This window comes from Squalius cephalus, assembly GCF_949319135.1.
Source record: "Squalius cephalus genome assembly, chromosome: 6".
Classification (NCBI taxonomy): domain Eukaryota; kingdom Metazoa; phylum Chordata; class Actinopteri; order Cypriniformes; family Leuciscidae; genus Squalius; species Squalius cephalus.
Genome location: NC_137127.1, coordinates 12,227,440 through 12,242,568, shown reverse-complemented (window position 1 = coordinate 12,242,568; position 15,129 = coordinate 12,227,440). Strand labels below are relative to the sequence as shown.

The 15,129-nt window shown below is 38.7% G+C and overlaps 1 protein-coding gene across 2 annotated transcripts in view; it reads left to right on the top strand.

Annotated features, from left to right (window-relative positions):
• The window catches only part of itpr2 (inositol 1,4,5-trisphosphate receptor, type 2), a 100,221-nt gene that overhangs the window by 8,149 nt on the left and 76,943 nt on the right, over positions 1-15,129 (top strand). Inside the window, exons 2-5 of one of the 2 annotated variants that reach the window (XM_079873643.1) lie at positions 11,658-11,728; positions 13,283-13,398; positions 13,520-13,606; positions 14,736-14,894. In XM_079873643.1, coding sequence (XP_079729769.1) covers positions 11,658-11,728; positions 13,283-13,398; positions 13,520-13,606; positions 14,736-14,894 — 433 coding nt within the window. Of the gene's footprint in view, positions 1-11,657; positions 11,729-13,282; positions 13,399-13,519; positions 13,607-14,735; positions 14,895-15,096; positions 15,113-15,129 lie in introns of those variants that run through there. The other variant, XM_079873644.1, reaches the window with a different exon arrangement.

Here is a 15,129-nt window from a genome sequence, read left to right as displayed (position 1 = left end):
GCCAAAGCCTTTCTTCTGAATCTGATCCTAAACAAGGCGATTTTGGATTATTTCCCAGGCTGTCATGGGTTTGTAGAGATATAATGGAAGTTGTTAAATAGACTTAAATTAGAAAGGCTTGTCTAAGGACTCGTTGTGATGTACTGGAAACCTAGAGGAAATACTGATAAGAGGCTTCATTGGTTAAAATTCAACATAATAAACATTTATGACCATAATTTGAAAGTAGTTTGGTTAAAAGCACAATAATGTGGGTGGTTTAGTTCTGTATACTGTATCAGTTCAAGGTTGTAAAAGCAAATGTAGTTGATTTTAGTCTCAATTTCTTACATACAAAAAACACACAGCTTCTCTTTTAAGTAAAAGAATAGGATTTGTTATAACATGCTTCACTTGTAGCAAAGAATGATCATTTTGCTTAGGCAAGGTCTAACTCCTTCACTCATGTCATCAAGTAATGGAGCTATAATTAGCATGTTTGAACACTGCCGGTCAGGCTTGCATTTGGTTCATGTTTAACTTGCTGTACTTTGTTGTCTTTTGAAGATTGCTGGCTGTCAAACAGTTTTAAAGAGAACAAGAAGCACTCTGTTACTCATTTATGAGCATGTAAAACTAGACCGTTAGCACCTTTCCTGTTTTCTACCCCCCTTTCTATTACACATCCTATTAATGTACTTAATGTCTTTGTTTAATACACCTATACAGATACACAGGAAGATGAGGAAGTGTGCAGGCAAAGCCAATAAAACAATTTGTCACTATAAAAATATCCATTTGCAGCACTTATTTGGCTTAGTCATCATTTGGTGGAGTGGCTCTTTCTGTGGTGGCTTGGTAGCTCTGTGGTTGTTGATGTTTTTTTTTTTAAATATATAATTATTAATCATAAGGGATTGTTATTAAATGCAGACATACCTAAAGGTTAATGTGAGGATAGGCAGATTTTAATAAAGCATTTTTGATAAATTGCGTACAATTCCTTATATTTCCCTCTAAGGTTTTTCATAGTCCTTATTAGAGGTGCACTCTTAAGAAAAATGGTTCTAAACAGTACCAAATTAGTGTTATTCGGCTTGTAACAATATAACCCTTCTTGGTGCTAAATAGAACCCTTTTTAGAACCATGCTTTGAAAGTGATATAGGACCTTAATGGTGTTATAAATAACCTTTTCAATGATATTTATTTTCATTAATATTAGTATATTAGTATCTTCATATTATTATTAATATTCATATAATTTTTTTATAAATGATTTATTAATATTGGTTTTTTTTTAGCGCTCTATCTGCCTGGTCTTACCTTGTTGCCTCTATTTTGGTTTTACATTTTAAAAAAAACAGCATGTTGTGTCAATTTAGGTACTTTTATTCTTTATTGACATGCCAGATTGTAGCAAAAATTATGGTGCTCTAACAACAGAGGATAGCTAAATACATTAATAAATAACAATTGACATTGAACATGATATAGATGTAATTAGGACCAAGTTCCATTGAAATATCTTCACTAATCCCCTATGATGTCTTTACAGCCTTCATTATGTGTGTATTCTGAGTGGCAGTTTCTCTCTGCAGATGATGAGGTTATGATACGTGACAGCATTTGAAATACACAATTGAGTTTAGCGTTACATTGTGTCTCTTTCATTTGATTATGTAAAAACAATTATGTTCATGAAGGCCAAAATGAGCAAAAATGGACAGAATGAGCCCTTTACCATGTTAACAAGAAAAAGTGATATAAAGTCATGGTATAGATTTGATGTGTGTGTGTTTTTATTTTTTTTTGTGAATGGGTATGTTTAGGCATAAAGTCATAATTAAAAAAATCAAACAATATGGATCATAAATTCCATATCTGTTACTTTGTGGAGAAGAGAAGATGAGTATCCTTAACTGAACAGAGCTGCTCATACTTACATGTTCTGTTAACTAAAAAGAGAAAAAGACATGATTGTTAGGAAATGATTGTTACATTTTTTAAAGTTATAGTTTATAGACATTTTAAGAAATTAATAATTTATTGTTGAAAGTATGTTGACAGTATGTGTATAGCTGAGCTCCAGAAAATCAGTAATGAGGAGGTTTTGACAGTTACAGATTTGAAACACAAAAAGGCGGGAATAAAGAACACAAAGAACCATTTCAGCATATAAAGGGTTCTTCAGGATGATACAGTACTAAATAGAACTATTATTACGTGTAAAGAACCTTTAAAGAACCATCTTTCTTTTAGAGTGTGGGTGATATACCGGTAGACATGATTAGAGTTCTCAACGGGTCGGGTCGGCCCGACAAACCCGACGGGACCCGCGGGTTCGGGCCGGGTTCGGGTCGAAAATATAATCAAATGACTCGGGTCGGGTCGGACCTCGGGCTTAATCTTTTCCGCTCAAAAAATAAATAAAACATTTATTAATCATCGCTGCTGTTGACCGTAAAGAAAGTCTGGCTGCTGCGTGTAACGTGCATCATGGAGAGGGGCGGGGCAGACCACATTCTCTGGGCAGACCTGACGCCGCTGCGTGCACGCCTTTAGTCTGGAGAAGAAGATGGAGTGAGGAGTAAACTTGCCGCAGGTGAATTCACCGCCGCTACTACAGCCTATTTATATATTTAAAGTTTATTGTTTCAGTTGTTTGTATTGTTTGTATTGTTAAAAGGTGTGAACATTAAAGGTTGATTTGAATTCCCATCTGCTGGTCATGATAATACGTTTATGAGAGAAAAAAAAAATCCGACGCGGCGTCGGGCCGCGGGTCGGGTTCGGGCAGATAATTCATGTTTATGTGTCGGGTTACATCGGGTCCGGGCTTTAAAAGCCACGGGCCGGGTCGGGTCGGGTTGTAATTTTTAGGCCCGTTGAGAACTCTAGACATGATTAACAGGTAGAAATTTGTCAACCAGTTGAGATTTTGAACTATTGTCTCTGTCGTGGTTGCGCTCATACCATACCATTCAAGCGCAATAAGCAGCGAAAGAGGACTCACCTGCTGTCTGAGAGACTGTTTTTGAACACATACACCTGCTCATACAGCGCGTGAGTACTGAACTTGGCGCCTAGAATTCTTTTTAGCGCCTTACTGGGCTTGAACTGTCAAATACACACACTTACATATCAAAATGCCTACCTTTGCGAGTATTCTCATAAACACGTTTATGTCTTAAGTGAACATAAATGTTTGAGAAAGAAAGCGCATGTGTACTGTATCAGTATAGCATATGAGATTAGTGCATTCACTCTTAAAGTTCTATTGTAGTCTTTTATTTCTAGTGCTTAAAGTTTTTCAGGTAGGTCTATTTCATTTGTGTCTTTGTTCTATTGTAGTTTTTTGTCCTGTTGCTTGTAATTATTTTCTTTGTTCCTATTTTATCACTGACTGTTTACTTGTTTTTTGTATTTTACTTAGTTAGGCAAGCATTAGTTTTTTTAATGTGATTTTTATTTTATTTTATTTTTTTTATTAGTGATGAGATTTATGAAATTTCAGTAAAATGTTTATATCATAACTTTATTTAAAGCAAAAATAACTCTTATCGTGATATATCGTCATTGTGATTTAAAATTATTCATATTGTGTTATTAGATTTTGGTCATATCGCCCACACCTAATTCTTATTTTAATGACCTTGAAGCAATGATGTAGTGCAAAAAAAAAAAAAAGCTCTCAAATTCTGGGAGAAACACTTAGCTGTCAGAGAGCAACTTGCTGTTACTTGATGTTATAGACCTGAAAATCTGGTCTTTGCAACTTTGGCATTCAAGAGAATTTAACTTCTTACTGTAGAAGGAAATTCATACATTGAGTTGAGTCTTTTTTCTTTTTCACAATGCTAAATTGTTCAGTGCTCTTTATTCTGTCTCAAAGCATGGAAACTAATAGTAATTAAATATATATATATATTTTTTATATAATTAAAGAAAACAATTCAAAAAGTGCATCAATGCTTATAAAATATCAGAATCAGAATCAGAATCAGAATCAGAAAGAGCTTTATTGCCAAGTGTGCTTGCACCCACAAGGAATTTTTCTTGGTACTGAAGCTTCCAGTGCACATATACAAATACAAATACAACAAGAAACATAGTAATACAAATTCTAAGAATAAAAATATATAAAAAATAAATAAAAATAGTATAAAAGTAAAAAAGTAGGGTCACAGTTGGGTTTAGTCCGAATAAACATTTACAGATTATGAACATATTTACAGTATTTTGAGTAGTATGAATAATATAAATATAAATATCACCTGAGTTAGAGAATATTGCACTAGACAGTGGGAGTATTGCACTTACAGGCATATTCCTTGGGGGCATGTTAAGTGTTCAGAAGGGAAATGGCCTGTGGAAAGAAACTGTTCCTGTGCCTGGATGTTCTTGTGGCCAGTGATCTGTGTCGCCGTCCTGACGGTAACAGTTCAAACAGGTGGTGTCCAGGGTGAGTGGAGTCTGTGATGATTTTACCTGCTCTCTTCCTCACTCTGGAAGAGTACAGGTCCTGGAGGGTTGGCAGGGGGGCACCAATAATCCTCTCTGCAGTCCGGACTGTCCGTTGTAGTCTCCTGATGTCCGATTTGGAAGCTGAACCAAACCAGACAGTGATGGAAGTGCTTAAAACAGACTCAATGATGGCTGAGTAGAACTGGATCAGCAGCTCCTGTGGCAGATTGAACTTCTTCAGCTGGCGAAGGAAGTACAGTCTCTGCTGGGCCTTTTTCACAATGGAGTCAATGTGATTTGCCCACTTCAGGTCCTGAGAGATGGTAGAGCCCAGGAACCTGAATGACTCCACTGCTTCCACAGTGCTGTTCATGATGGTGAGTGGGGGGAGTCCTGGGGTGTTTCTCCTGAAGTCCACGATCATCTCCACTGTTTTGAGCGTGTTCAGCTCAAGGTTGTTATAACTGCACCAGACAGCCAACTGTTCAACCCCCAGTCTGTAAGCAGACTCGTCACCATTTTGGATGAGACCGATGACAGTGGTGTCGTCTGCAAATTTCAGGAGCTTGACAGAGGGGTCTTTAGAAGTGCAGTCATTAGTGTACAGGGAGAAGAGCAGAGGGGAGAGAACGCACCCTTGGGGGGCGCCAGTGCTGATGGTGAGGGTCCTGGATGTGAGTTTCCCCAGTCTCACTAGCTGCTGCCGGTCCGTCAGGAAGCTGGAGATCCACTGACAGATTGAGGATGGCATGGAGAGCTGAGTCAGTTTGGCTGTGAGAAGATCAGGGATGATGGTATTGAAGGCCGAACTGAAGTCCACGAATAAGATCCGTGCATAAGTCCCAGGTCTGTCAAGATGTTGCAGGATATAGTGCAGTCCCATGTTGACTGCATCATCCACAGACCTGTTTGCTCTGTAAGCAAACTGAAAGGGATCCAGCAGGGGTCCAGTGATGTCCTTCAGATAGGCCAACACCAGTCTTTCAAACGACTTCATGACCACAGACGTGAGAGCGACAGGTCTGTAGTCATTAAGTCCAGTGATTTTAGTTTTTTTGGGAACCGGAATGATAGTGGAGCGTTTGAAGCAGCAGGGAACTTCACACTGCTCCAATGATCTGTTGAAGATCTGTGTGAAGACTGGGGCCAGTTGGTCAGCGCAGGCTTTTAGACAAGCAGATGAGATGCCGTCTGGGCCTGAAGCTTTCCTAGTCTTCTGTTTTTTGAAGACTCTGCTCACGTCCTCCACGCAGACCTTAAGCTCAGGTTGGATGGCAGAAGGGGGGAGGAGAGGGGTTGCAGGAGGTGATGGTGGATGTGTGAAGTGCACATCAGAGCGGGTGTGAGGTGTGAGTCTGGGCTTCTCAAACCTGCAATAGAATGCATTGAGAGTGTCAGCCAGTTGTTGATTCTCCACAGATGGGGGGGATGGTGATTTGTAGTTGGTGATGTTCCTCAGGCCTCTCCAGACTGATGCCGGGTCGTTGGCTGAAAACTGGTTTTTCAGCTTTTCAGAGTAGCTTTTTTTAGCAACTCTGATCTCCTTTGTCAGTCTGTTTCTGGCCTGGTTATACAAGATTTTATCCCCACTTCTGTAAGCATCTTCTTTGGCATGACGAAGCTGTTTGAGTTTCCCAGTAAACCATGGTTTATCATTAGTGAATGATAAGAATGTCCTGGTAGGAATGCATGTATCCTCACAGAAACTGATATATGATGTTACAGTATCTGTGAGCTCATCCAGATCGGTGGCTGCAGCTTCAAAAACAGTCCAATCAGTGCAATCGAAGCAGGCCTGTAGGCCCTGCTCTGCTTCGTTGGTCCATCTTTTTACAGTCCTTATTACAGGTTTAGCTGATTTCAGTTTCTGCCTGTAGGTCGGTATAAGATGAACCAAACAGTGATCAGAGAGCCCCAAAGCTGCCCGTGGGACGGAGTGATACGCATTCTTTACCGTGGTGTAACAGTGGTCCAATATATTACTGTCTCTGGTAGGACATGTAACATGCTGTCTGTATTTTGGCAGTTCACGGGAGAGATTTGCTTTGTTAAAATCCCCAAGAATGATTAAAAGAGAGTCTGGGTACCTTTGTTCCATTTCAGCTATATGTTCAGCCAGCTGTTGTAGCGCCGCGCTCACACACGCGTCTGGAGGAATGTAAACATTCGCGAGAATGAATGAGGAAAACTCCCGCGGCGAGTAGAAAGGTTTACAGTTTATGAAATGCACCTCTAAATTAGGAGAGCACATCTTCTTCAGTGTTGTTACATCTGAACACCAACTTTCGTTAATGTAGAAACACAATCCACCACCTCTCGTTTTCCCCGTTAGTTCCGCGATGCGATCCGCTCGGAACAGCTGGAAGCCCGGCAGATGTAGTGCGTTGTCCGGTATGGCTTCACTCAGCCAGGTTTCAGTGAAGCACAGAGCAGCGGAGTTTAAAAAATCCTTGTTAGTGCGGGTGAGGAGAAGAAGTTCGTCCATTTTGTTAGGAAGAGATCGGAGATTCGCAAGATGAATACTGGGTAGTGCAGTGCGGAGGCCACGCTCGCGGAGTTTAACCAGCGCGCCGGCGCGCTTCCCGCGTTTGCGTCTGACCGCGCGTTTTAACAACACCGCTGCCCCTCCAACGAGAATGTCCAGTAAAACGTCTGAGTTATCAAAATCTGTAAAAAACTTGTCTGGTGTGTGTTTCCTAATGTCCAGAAGTTCGTCTTTGGTGAAACTGATAGGAAAAGAATGACTAAACGCAGAACAAACGAACAAAAACAATACAATGACTGGAGAGCTCCACACCGAGGCAGCCATCCGCGGCGCCATCTTGATTTTGGAATGATGAACTCTTTGTATACCTGCGATAATTAAATAGAACAGCTTGTCCCACACTTTATGGGCTTATTATTGTGCATATTTTACCAATATGCTAGCCTGCCACATAATATACCCCTGGTTTCACAGACAAGGCTTAAAGGGATAGTTCCCCCAAAAATGAAAATTATCCCATGATTTACTCACCCTCATATATAAACCCTCACCCTAAAAACATATTCTGGCTCTTCCAAGCTTTATAATGGTAGTGAATGGGACCTAATATTTTGAATATATCGTATTCCAGCACGTGACGTAGGACGTCGGCGAAGCGTAAGCTCCGGTGAGAAGTGATGAACACAGAAGTGCAGAGAGGAGAGAGCAAAAGTCCAAAACGAGGATTTTAAAGGAAAAAATGACAGAGGATTTCGATATAAGAGGAGCTTTTGTTTGTTCAGCCCTATTTGTTTGAACCGAGAGGCGTTTAGGTTTAAGCTTATGCTACTCCTACATCCTACGTCAAACACTGCGTCAGAAGTTACTCTTTTGCCGCAAGTTGACTTGCGTAGGCCGTCTGCTGGAAGCTAGTTATTTTAGTTAATAACATTATAAATATGGATATTTTTCTTACAAAAGCTCATCGCTTTGCTTCAGAAGGCCTTTATTCACCCCCTGGAGTCAAATGGATTACTTTTATGATGAATGCATGCACTTTTTTTGGCCTTCAAAATATTGCTTCCCATTCACTACCATTATAAAGCTTGGAAGAGCAAGGATATTTTTTAATCTGATTGTGTTTGTCTGAAAGAAGATAGTCAAATACACCTAGGATGGTTGAGGGTGAGTAAATCATGGGATAATTTTGATTTTTGGGTGAACTATCCCTTTAAGCCTAGTCCTGGACTAGAATGCATGTTTGAGCTGTTTTAACTGAAAGCAACTTGCTCTGACATATCCTTAAATATGTCAGTGCCCCTGTAATGTTTTGTTCTAAGGTACGTTTATAAAAGCTATTAAATGCCCTAATTGAAGCCCTGAAATCGGGCCATAGTCTTTTTTTATTTACATAAATGATGGGTTTCACTTGATGATTCATACTTGTTATCAGTTTAAAGGAGCACATTTCTGGTTTGTTGTTGAGGAAAGGGTACTTGAGGTACAAAAAGGTTGGGGAAACACTACTGTCACCCAGCTCTTGGTTATGAGCTTGAGAGAGTAACAGGTGAAAAGTAATACAACTGCTCCGAAAACAGCCTTTCTGTGTGGCACTTCCTTCAAATGTTCCCTTTTTTGTGTCTTCTGCCATTGTAAGGAAGGAAGATTAGCTTGATGTTGTAGTGCTGGTTTGATTCATGAAGCATTTAGCATATTCATAAATTCAGATTAAACAGCAAATGAATTCAATAAGCAACTTAATTTTACTGTGACAACACAACATGTAACCTTTAAGAGTCTACACACACCCATGTTCCTCCGGTCAGTTCAGCGCAGTGGAGTGAACTTCATTTTATTGCTGAAGTATTTATTTACAGATCTGTGTTCACAAGATAGCCGAGCTGAGTCAAGGGCTATAATTAAGAAAACCTTGAGCTGTCGTTGATAAGTTATTGCCTATTTTTAGTTTTAACTATAACACTGAGGGAAGCCTGGGTGTTAGTATGTTTATCAGGCCTACAAAGAGCACTGTAGCTTCCTTCTTTATCTAAAGTTGGTCCAAGCTTTCACAAAAAACTCTATGTTTAAGGAGAGGCTCGTCAGTTAAATTTCCCCTCAAATCTCTGGTAAATTGTTGATGATAAACTAAATAAAATCATATTCTGAAAGATTTCAACATTTCTGTAACCTTATTCTGTTATGAGCGCCTGTGACTGAGGATAGTGTGTAATTTAAATTAGACTGTATGGGTTTGCATTGACAATAGAGTGGGCAAATATGTTCTGCATTCAAAGAGAGTTGAATAGTTTGTTGATTTAGGATTATAGAAGCATTGTCATTGTCAATTGAGTCCTCGTGGGAGGAAACTGTTTGCTTTGATATACTATTAAAGGGGGGGTGAAATGCTCATTTTCACTCAATCTCCTGTTAATCTTGAGTACCTATAGAGTAGTATTGCATCCTTCATATCTCCAAAAAGTCTTTAGTTTTATTATATTTATAAAAGAAAATAGGCTGTACCGAGTCTTTCCGGAAAAAAACGAGCGGCTGGAGGCGGGCCCTGTGGGCGAAGCTAAAGCTGTGCTAACGCGCCGAGCTAGTAACACACAGAGACAATAGAAGCAGTTTTACTCACCGAACCTTTATCATTGTGACTGCTCGATCCTTAAGCATTAGACGATCTGCAAATCCGTCGATCTGGGCTTTGTTTATAAAACAATCATCGTCGAAATGCAGAGAACAAACAGTCTACACAACTCCGTTTATGCTCAGGAAAAACAAACTCCATCCACTGGTGCCTTAACGCCGGGTTCTTTGGGAATCTGTGCAGGGTTGTCTTGCCCTGGCAACCAAAAACACACTTCTTTGGTGACATTGGCTTCCCAAAAGCCGGGCAGGGCGCTTTGATGGCGAACTGCTTTCGCTCTCTTGCTCTGGTCTACGAGTGCGCGCGCGCCCGCGATCTTACCGGAGAAGTGCCCTTAGGACCCATATAAGGAAATTCCGTTACATCTGACGTCACACATACCCATACTCGAAAAAAACTTTCCGAAACTTGTGACAAACCGGAAGGACAATTTTTGGCACAGAAATACTCCTTCAAACGTACAATTTAATTTTTGAAACTTTGTCCATGTTTAGCATGGGAATCCAACTCTTTAACAGTGTAAAAAACTCAGTATGCATGAAATAGCATTTCACCCCCCCTTTAAGCCTACTAAATCTAATTTCTTCATAAAACCTGAATTGTCAAGTTGCTCATTTTGCGTCTACCATGTACTTTCTGATGTGCTTCAGAATCCCCAGAGGATCTTACTTCCACTCTTTGAGTTGATGCATGGCAGTTGCACTCATAAGCATAGAAACATTTTTGAAAATCTCTTTTAGACCAGTCAGTGTCCACAGCGAGACTTCAGTAAATGATGCTGGACTTATTGACTTTGTTTGAAGTTTTAACCGACTGAACGCAAATCTGACTTGGTTTTCAAATCTGAACTTTAGGACTGATTTTCTACACTTTCATTTTACAAGTAATGTAATCTGATCCACTTGTTCAATATCTGATGGAAATTTTGCCACATCTCTAACGTAAATTGGAGAAAGGTCCCTAAGAGAACATAATTGACTGAGGCATTTTTCCAGTGTTCAAACAAATGTCTTGAGGAAAGAGAGCAAAAATGAATGTATACATTAGCTTCAGATAGTACCATTCAAAAGATCAGGGTTGGTAATTTTTTTTTTTTATGTTTTTGAAACAAGTATATTACGCTCACCAAAGCTGCATTTCTTTAGTTAAAACAGTAATATTGTGAAATATTTTGAAGATAATTTGAACTATGATGTTACAACAATAAAACAAACTACACAGTCACATTCCTGAGAATGAGAACTTTTCTGTTTTGTGAAATACGTAAAAAAATACATATTCATATTTATATTTGTGCATCGCTATTTTGGGGGAGGAGCGATTTTGTGACGATTGTATTTTTAAGCTTTAGATTAATTCTTTGTGTTCCACATACACAAATGTCATTATATTCTGTGTAAAGATGAGATTTTAAGATTTAAAATGATACCATATTTGGGGTGATAATATCTCCAGAAACCTTAAAAAATTAAGTGTAAATATAATTACGTAGCTCTAGGCCCCGCCCCGCCCACGGACAAGTAGAGTGGAAGAGGTTAAGCTGACTGTTTTATACACAGTTATAGTTTATTGTATTGTTATTTTCATTTTGTGTAATTTTTCTGTATTTCATACAACAGCCCAAGCATACATATACAATGGAGTGTAAAATGGAGCTGATTTATTACAGTTTTTTTCCCTTATGAGTTTGTCAAACTCATAAGGGAAAAAAAACTGTAATAAATCAGCTCCATTGAGGATTCCAAGTGATCAAGGGTATGACGTACATCCGAATGAACGAGACTGAGGGACGTTAGTGAGGGAATGGTGTAAAAAAATGGACTTGGACGCAGGAACAATGGGCTCAGCCCGAGACCCATTCTAATAAAATATGATTTCGAAGTTTAAACCATATATCCATCCATTCCCCAAACTGCTTATCCTCTGAAGGGTCAACCCATGTACTGTTTTCAAAAAATCTGAGGTTTTCTGCTTGTCTGAACAAAGAAAATGATCTCTGTTTCTATTTAGTTTTGTTAGTAATTTTCTATTTTAAGGAAATTGTTGACATTGAATCATTCAATGAATGAATACTAATAAGTTGTCATATTTTCCTTCTCAGTTTGGTGGATGACAGATGTGTGGTGCAGCCTGATGCTGGGGATCTTACAAACCCACCGAAAAAGTTTAGAGGTGAGTCAGTTCGACAACAATCACCTTAAATGCCCCAATGCTAACATATTAGCGCCATTACATGCCAATGGACTGTTAAATCAATCAATCATTTGTTTATTTATAAAGTTAGCGTCGCTACTTTTGCTTAGTTCCACTGCAGTGTATTCATAAAAGTGGCAGGCAAAATAAATCCCAACACCAAACAGTATAAATATGTAGCTGTAGCTTCCTGTGTCTGTGTTTCTTAACACCTGCTCAGTGCTCAGCCACTGATTAATTACTCGGCCCTTGAGCGATAACAGCCTCCCACACACTGAATCTTTGCTCTTGCCAAGGCCATGCAGTCTGTCTGCGCCCCACGTCTTCAGCTTTATAGTGAGATCTCAGTAGGGTGCCTGGCTGTTGCTTAATGACTACAATTGTAAGCTGAGGTGGGTAAACAGTGTTGTTCCTCAAGTGCAATTTGGTAGACTTTACACGAATCAGAATAGCACAAACTGTAAACTCTTATTTCCCTCTTGTGCTGGAGGGCTTTGTTGAAACAAGAGGCGCAGTACGAGTCAATACAAGCATACTGTGCTTTTGAATGTAACAGCCTTGTCATAATTACTTGCGCTTTTTTTAAACTACTGATGAATTTTCTAAGTAATAGTTTAATGATAATTGAGGGTAAAATATGCTTTTAATGACTTTCATATAACAAAAATGTCAAATTTGTATTTTTAAATAAAAATCAGCCCCTCGGATATTAAAGTACCTGTAAGTTTAATTTCAGGTCTATTGTCAATAGTGTAGCGATGTTTAAAGCTTACTTTATGAGTAAGTCACATTCAAACTATAAGCAGCTTTCTGGTGGTCAATGCGCTAAAACTCGTCAACCCAATGCGAAACATGTTGGGAAATCTTATGGCCTCTTGCGAAATTTCTGATTGTGTTGATTCCTTTTACAATGACCTACAATAATATAATGGTTTATGTGGTGATTCATCTAATCGCAAAGTCAATGAGCATGTGTATAAATCCAAGTGAGAGGATTTATTCTGTTTAAAATGTTTCCTTATGTCTTTTTAAAATCAGACTTTACCCTTTATATTTTACTTATACCTTTTTTGGAATAGACACATTTTGGTTTTATTTCTATTTCAGTTTTATTTCTGTTTAATATAATTTATATGCGTGTGTGTGTGTGGGTTTGTGTGGGTTTGGGTGGGTGTGTGTGGGTGTGTGTGTTTATGCAGTATGTGTATATATATATATATGTGTGTGTGTATGTGTGTGTGTATGTATGAATGAATGAAATGATTTATATAGTATATATAAATTAACTATATAAATATGTATAAATGCCTCCATTCATTCATTCATTCATATATATATATATATATTATACAGTGTGTATATATATATATATATATATATATATATATATATATATATATATAATATACATACACACACACACACACACACACACACACACACACACACACACACACACACACACACACACACACCATGTGTATCCAGAAATCTTCAGCAGCTAGTACAATAATTGTTCTTTCTGTTGTCTAGATTGTCTCTTCAAGGTGTGTCCTATGAATAGGTACTCTGCACAGAGACAGTTCTGGAAAGCAAAACAGGGAAAACATGGGAACAACTCACAGGGAGATCTCTTCAAGAAATTACAGGTAGAACAGGCTGCAGACAGTAGATATGCATCTTAGTTCTTTAAAATCACTGATTATGCAATAGAATGGTATTTTGACATTGCTAATTATAGTTTGCTGTCCTTTCTCCTTCATTTTGCAGCATGCTGCGGAACTGGAGCAGAAACAAAATGACACTGAGAACAAGAAATTGCTGGGAGAGGTTGTCAAATACAGTCGGGTTATACAGGTACAGTCAAGCTTCCTTCTTATCAACAAATGTTGTTTTTTTTTGTGTTTTTTTTACACTTTTGGCTGGACATCGAGAATGTTCTGTTTGTTTTCACACTGTTGCCAAGGCTGCTAGTGCACTGCTCAAGGGCCAAATATGCATTTGACAGCGTGGGTGATATACAGCTCCCGAACCAATAGAAAGAAAGGCCTGTTTGATTGGTCACTTCAGTCTAAATGTTTCTATGAGCTTTCACCAAAGCCATAGTTTCAGACATTTTACCAAACTTATTTGACCCAAAGGGCCCCTCCTTTGAGAGGCTGCTGAGAGCTCCCCCTTTCTGGATGTAATTTGGGGCGTAATGGGTGGAGCTAGAAGGTCCAACCACACCATAACCCTACCCATAACTCTATCCCTCCACCCATTAGATCCACAGAGGAGGAGCTGGACTGGGTCAGGCTCAACCCATGACGTCATTTGGCTCTGCATTGAGCACCGCTTGCCGCCTTTTGACTTCCGCTGTTGCTTTCAAAGCTAATGATTTATGAAGTCATGATTATGGAGCTAAATCCATGTGCCAGTGGCCTTGTGTTTCACTTTGAGTTTATTGTCAGATTATAGTCTCACATAGCCAGACTTCTTACTGCTGAATAATGTCTGGTCTATGTTGCAGCTTATTTAGTCTCCCACTTACATTGTGTATACATCCATATCACGCCCACTTACATTTTCTAAATCCATACTGTATTAACTAATATGACTGTTCATAAGTGTGGGGTTGGAACATTTAAGTTTTTTTTTTTTTTTTCATGTTTTGAAAAGTCGTTTCTTATGCTCACCAAGACTGCATTTATTTGATCAAAAATACAGAAAACAGTAATATTGTGAAATATTAATACAATTTAAAATAATGGTTTTCTATTTTAATATATTTTAAAATTAAATTGATTACTGTGATGGCAAAGTTGAATTTTCAGCAACTCCATGTCACATGATCCTTGAGAAATCATTCTAATTTGCTGGTTTGATGCTCAAGAAACGTTTATTATTATTAGCAAAGTTGAAATCTGTTGTGCTGCTTGTGCTGACTTCTGAACGGTAATCTATATGTTACAGTATTTTTAATACACTATCCTTACATTTTCAGCTGCTCCATATTAAGAGTAATAAGTACCTGACGGTGAATAAGCGTCTGCCGGCCCTGCTGGAGAAGAACGCCATGCGTGTTTCTCTGGACCCTTCGGGAAATGAGGGCTCCTGGTTCTACATCCAGCCTTTCTGGAAACTACGCAGTGAAGGAGACAATGTAGGCACAGAAAAACATCTGAAACACTCACTGTTTAGTTTCTGATGTTTATCATGTTTATTTCTTTTTTTTTTAACATTGAAATAGTGTGCAGCAGTGGTTTATGGGTCTTTTACCCATTTTAAAAAGCTAATCGCCTCATCATAACATTAACATCTTATTGTCTTAACTCATCTGGTTTCTCTTCTTGTTTTCATCTCAGCAACTGAATCATGAAGGTATATAATCTGTTTGC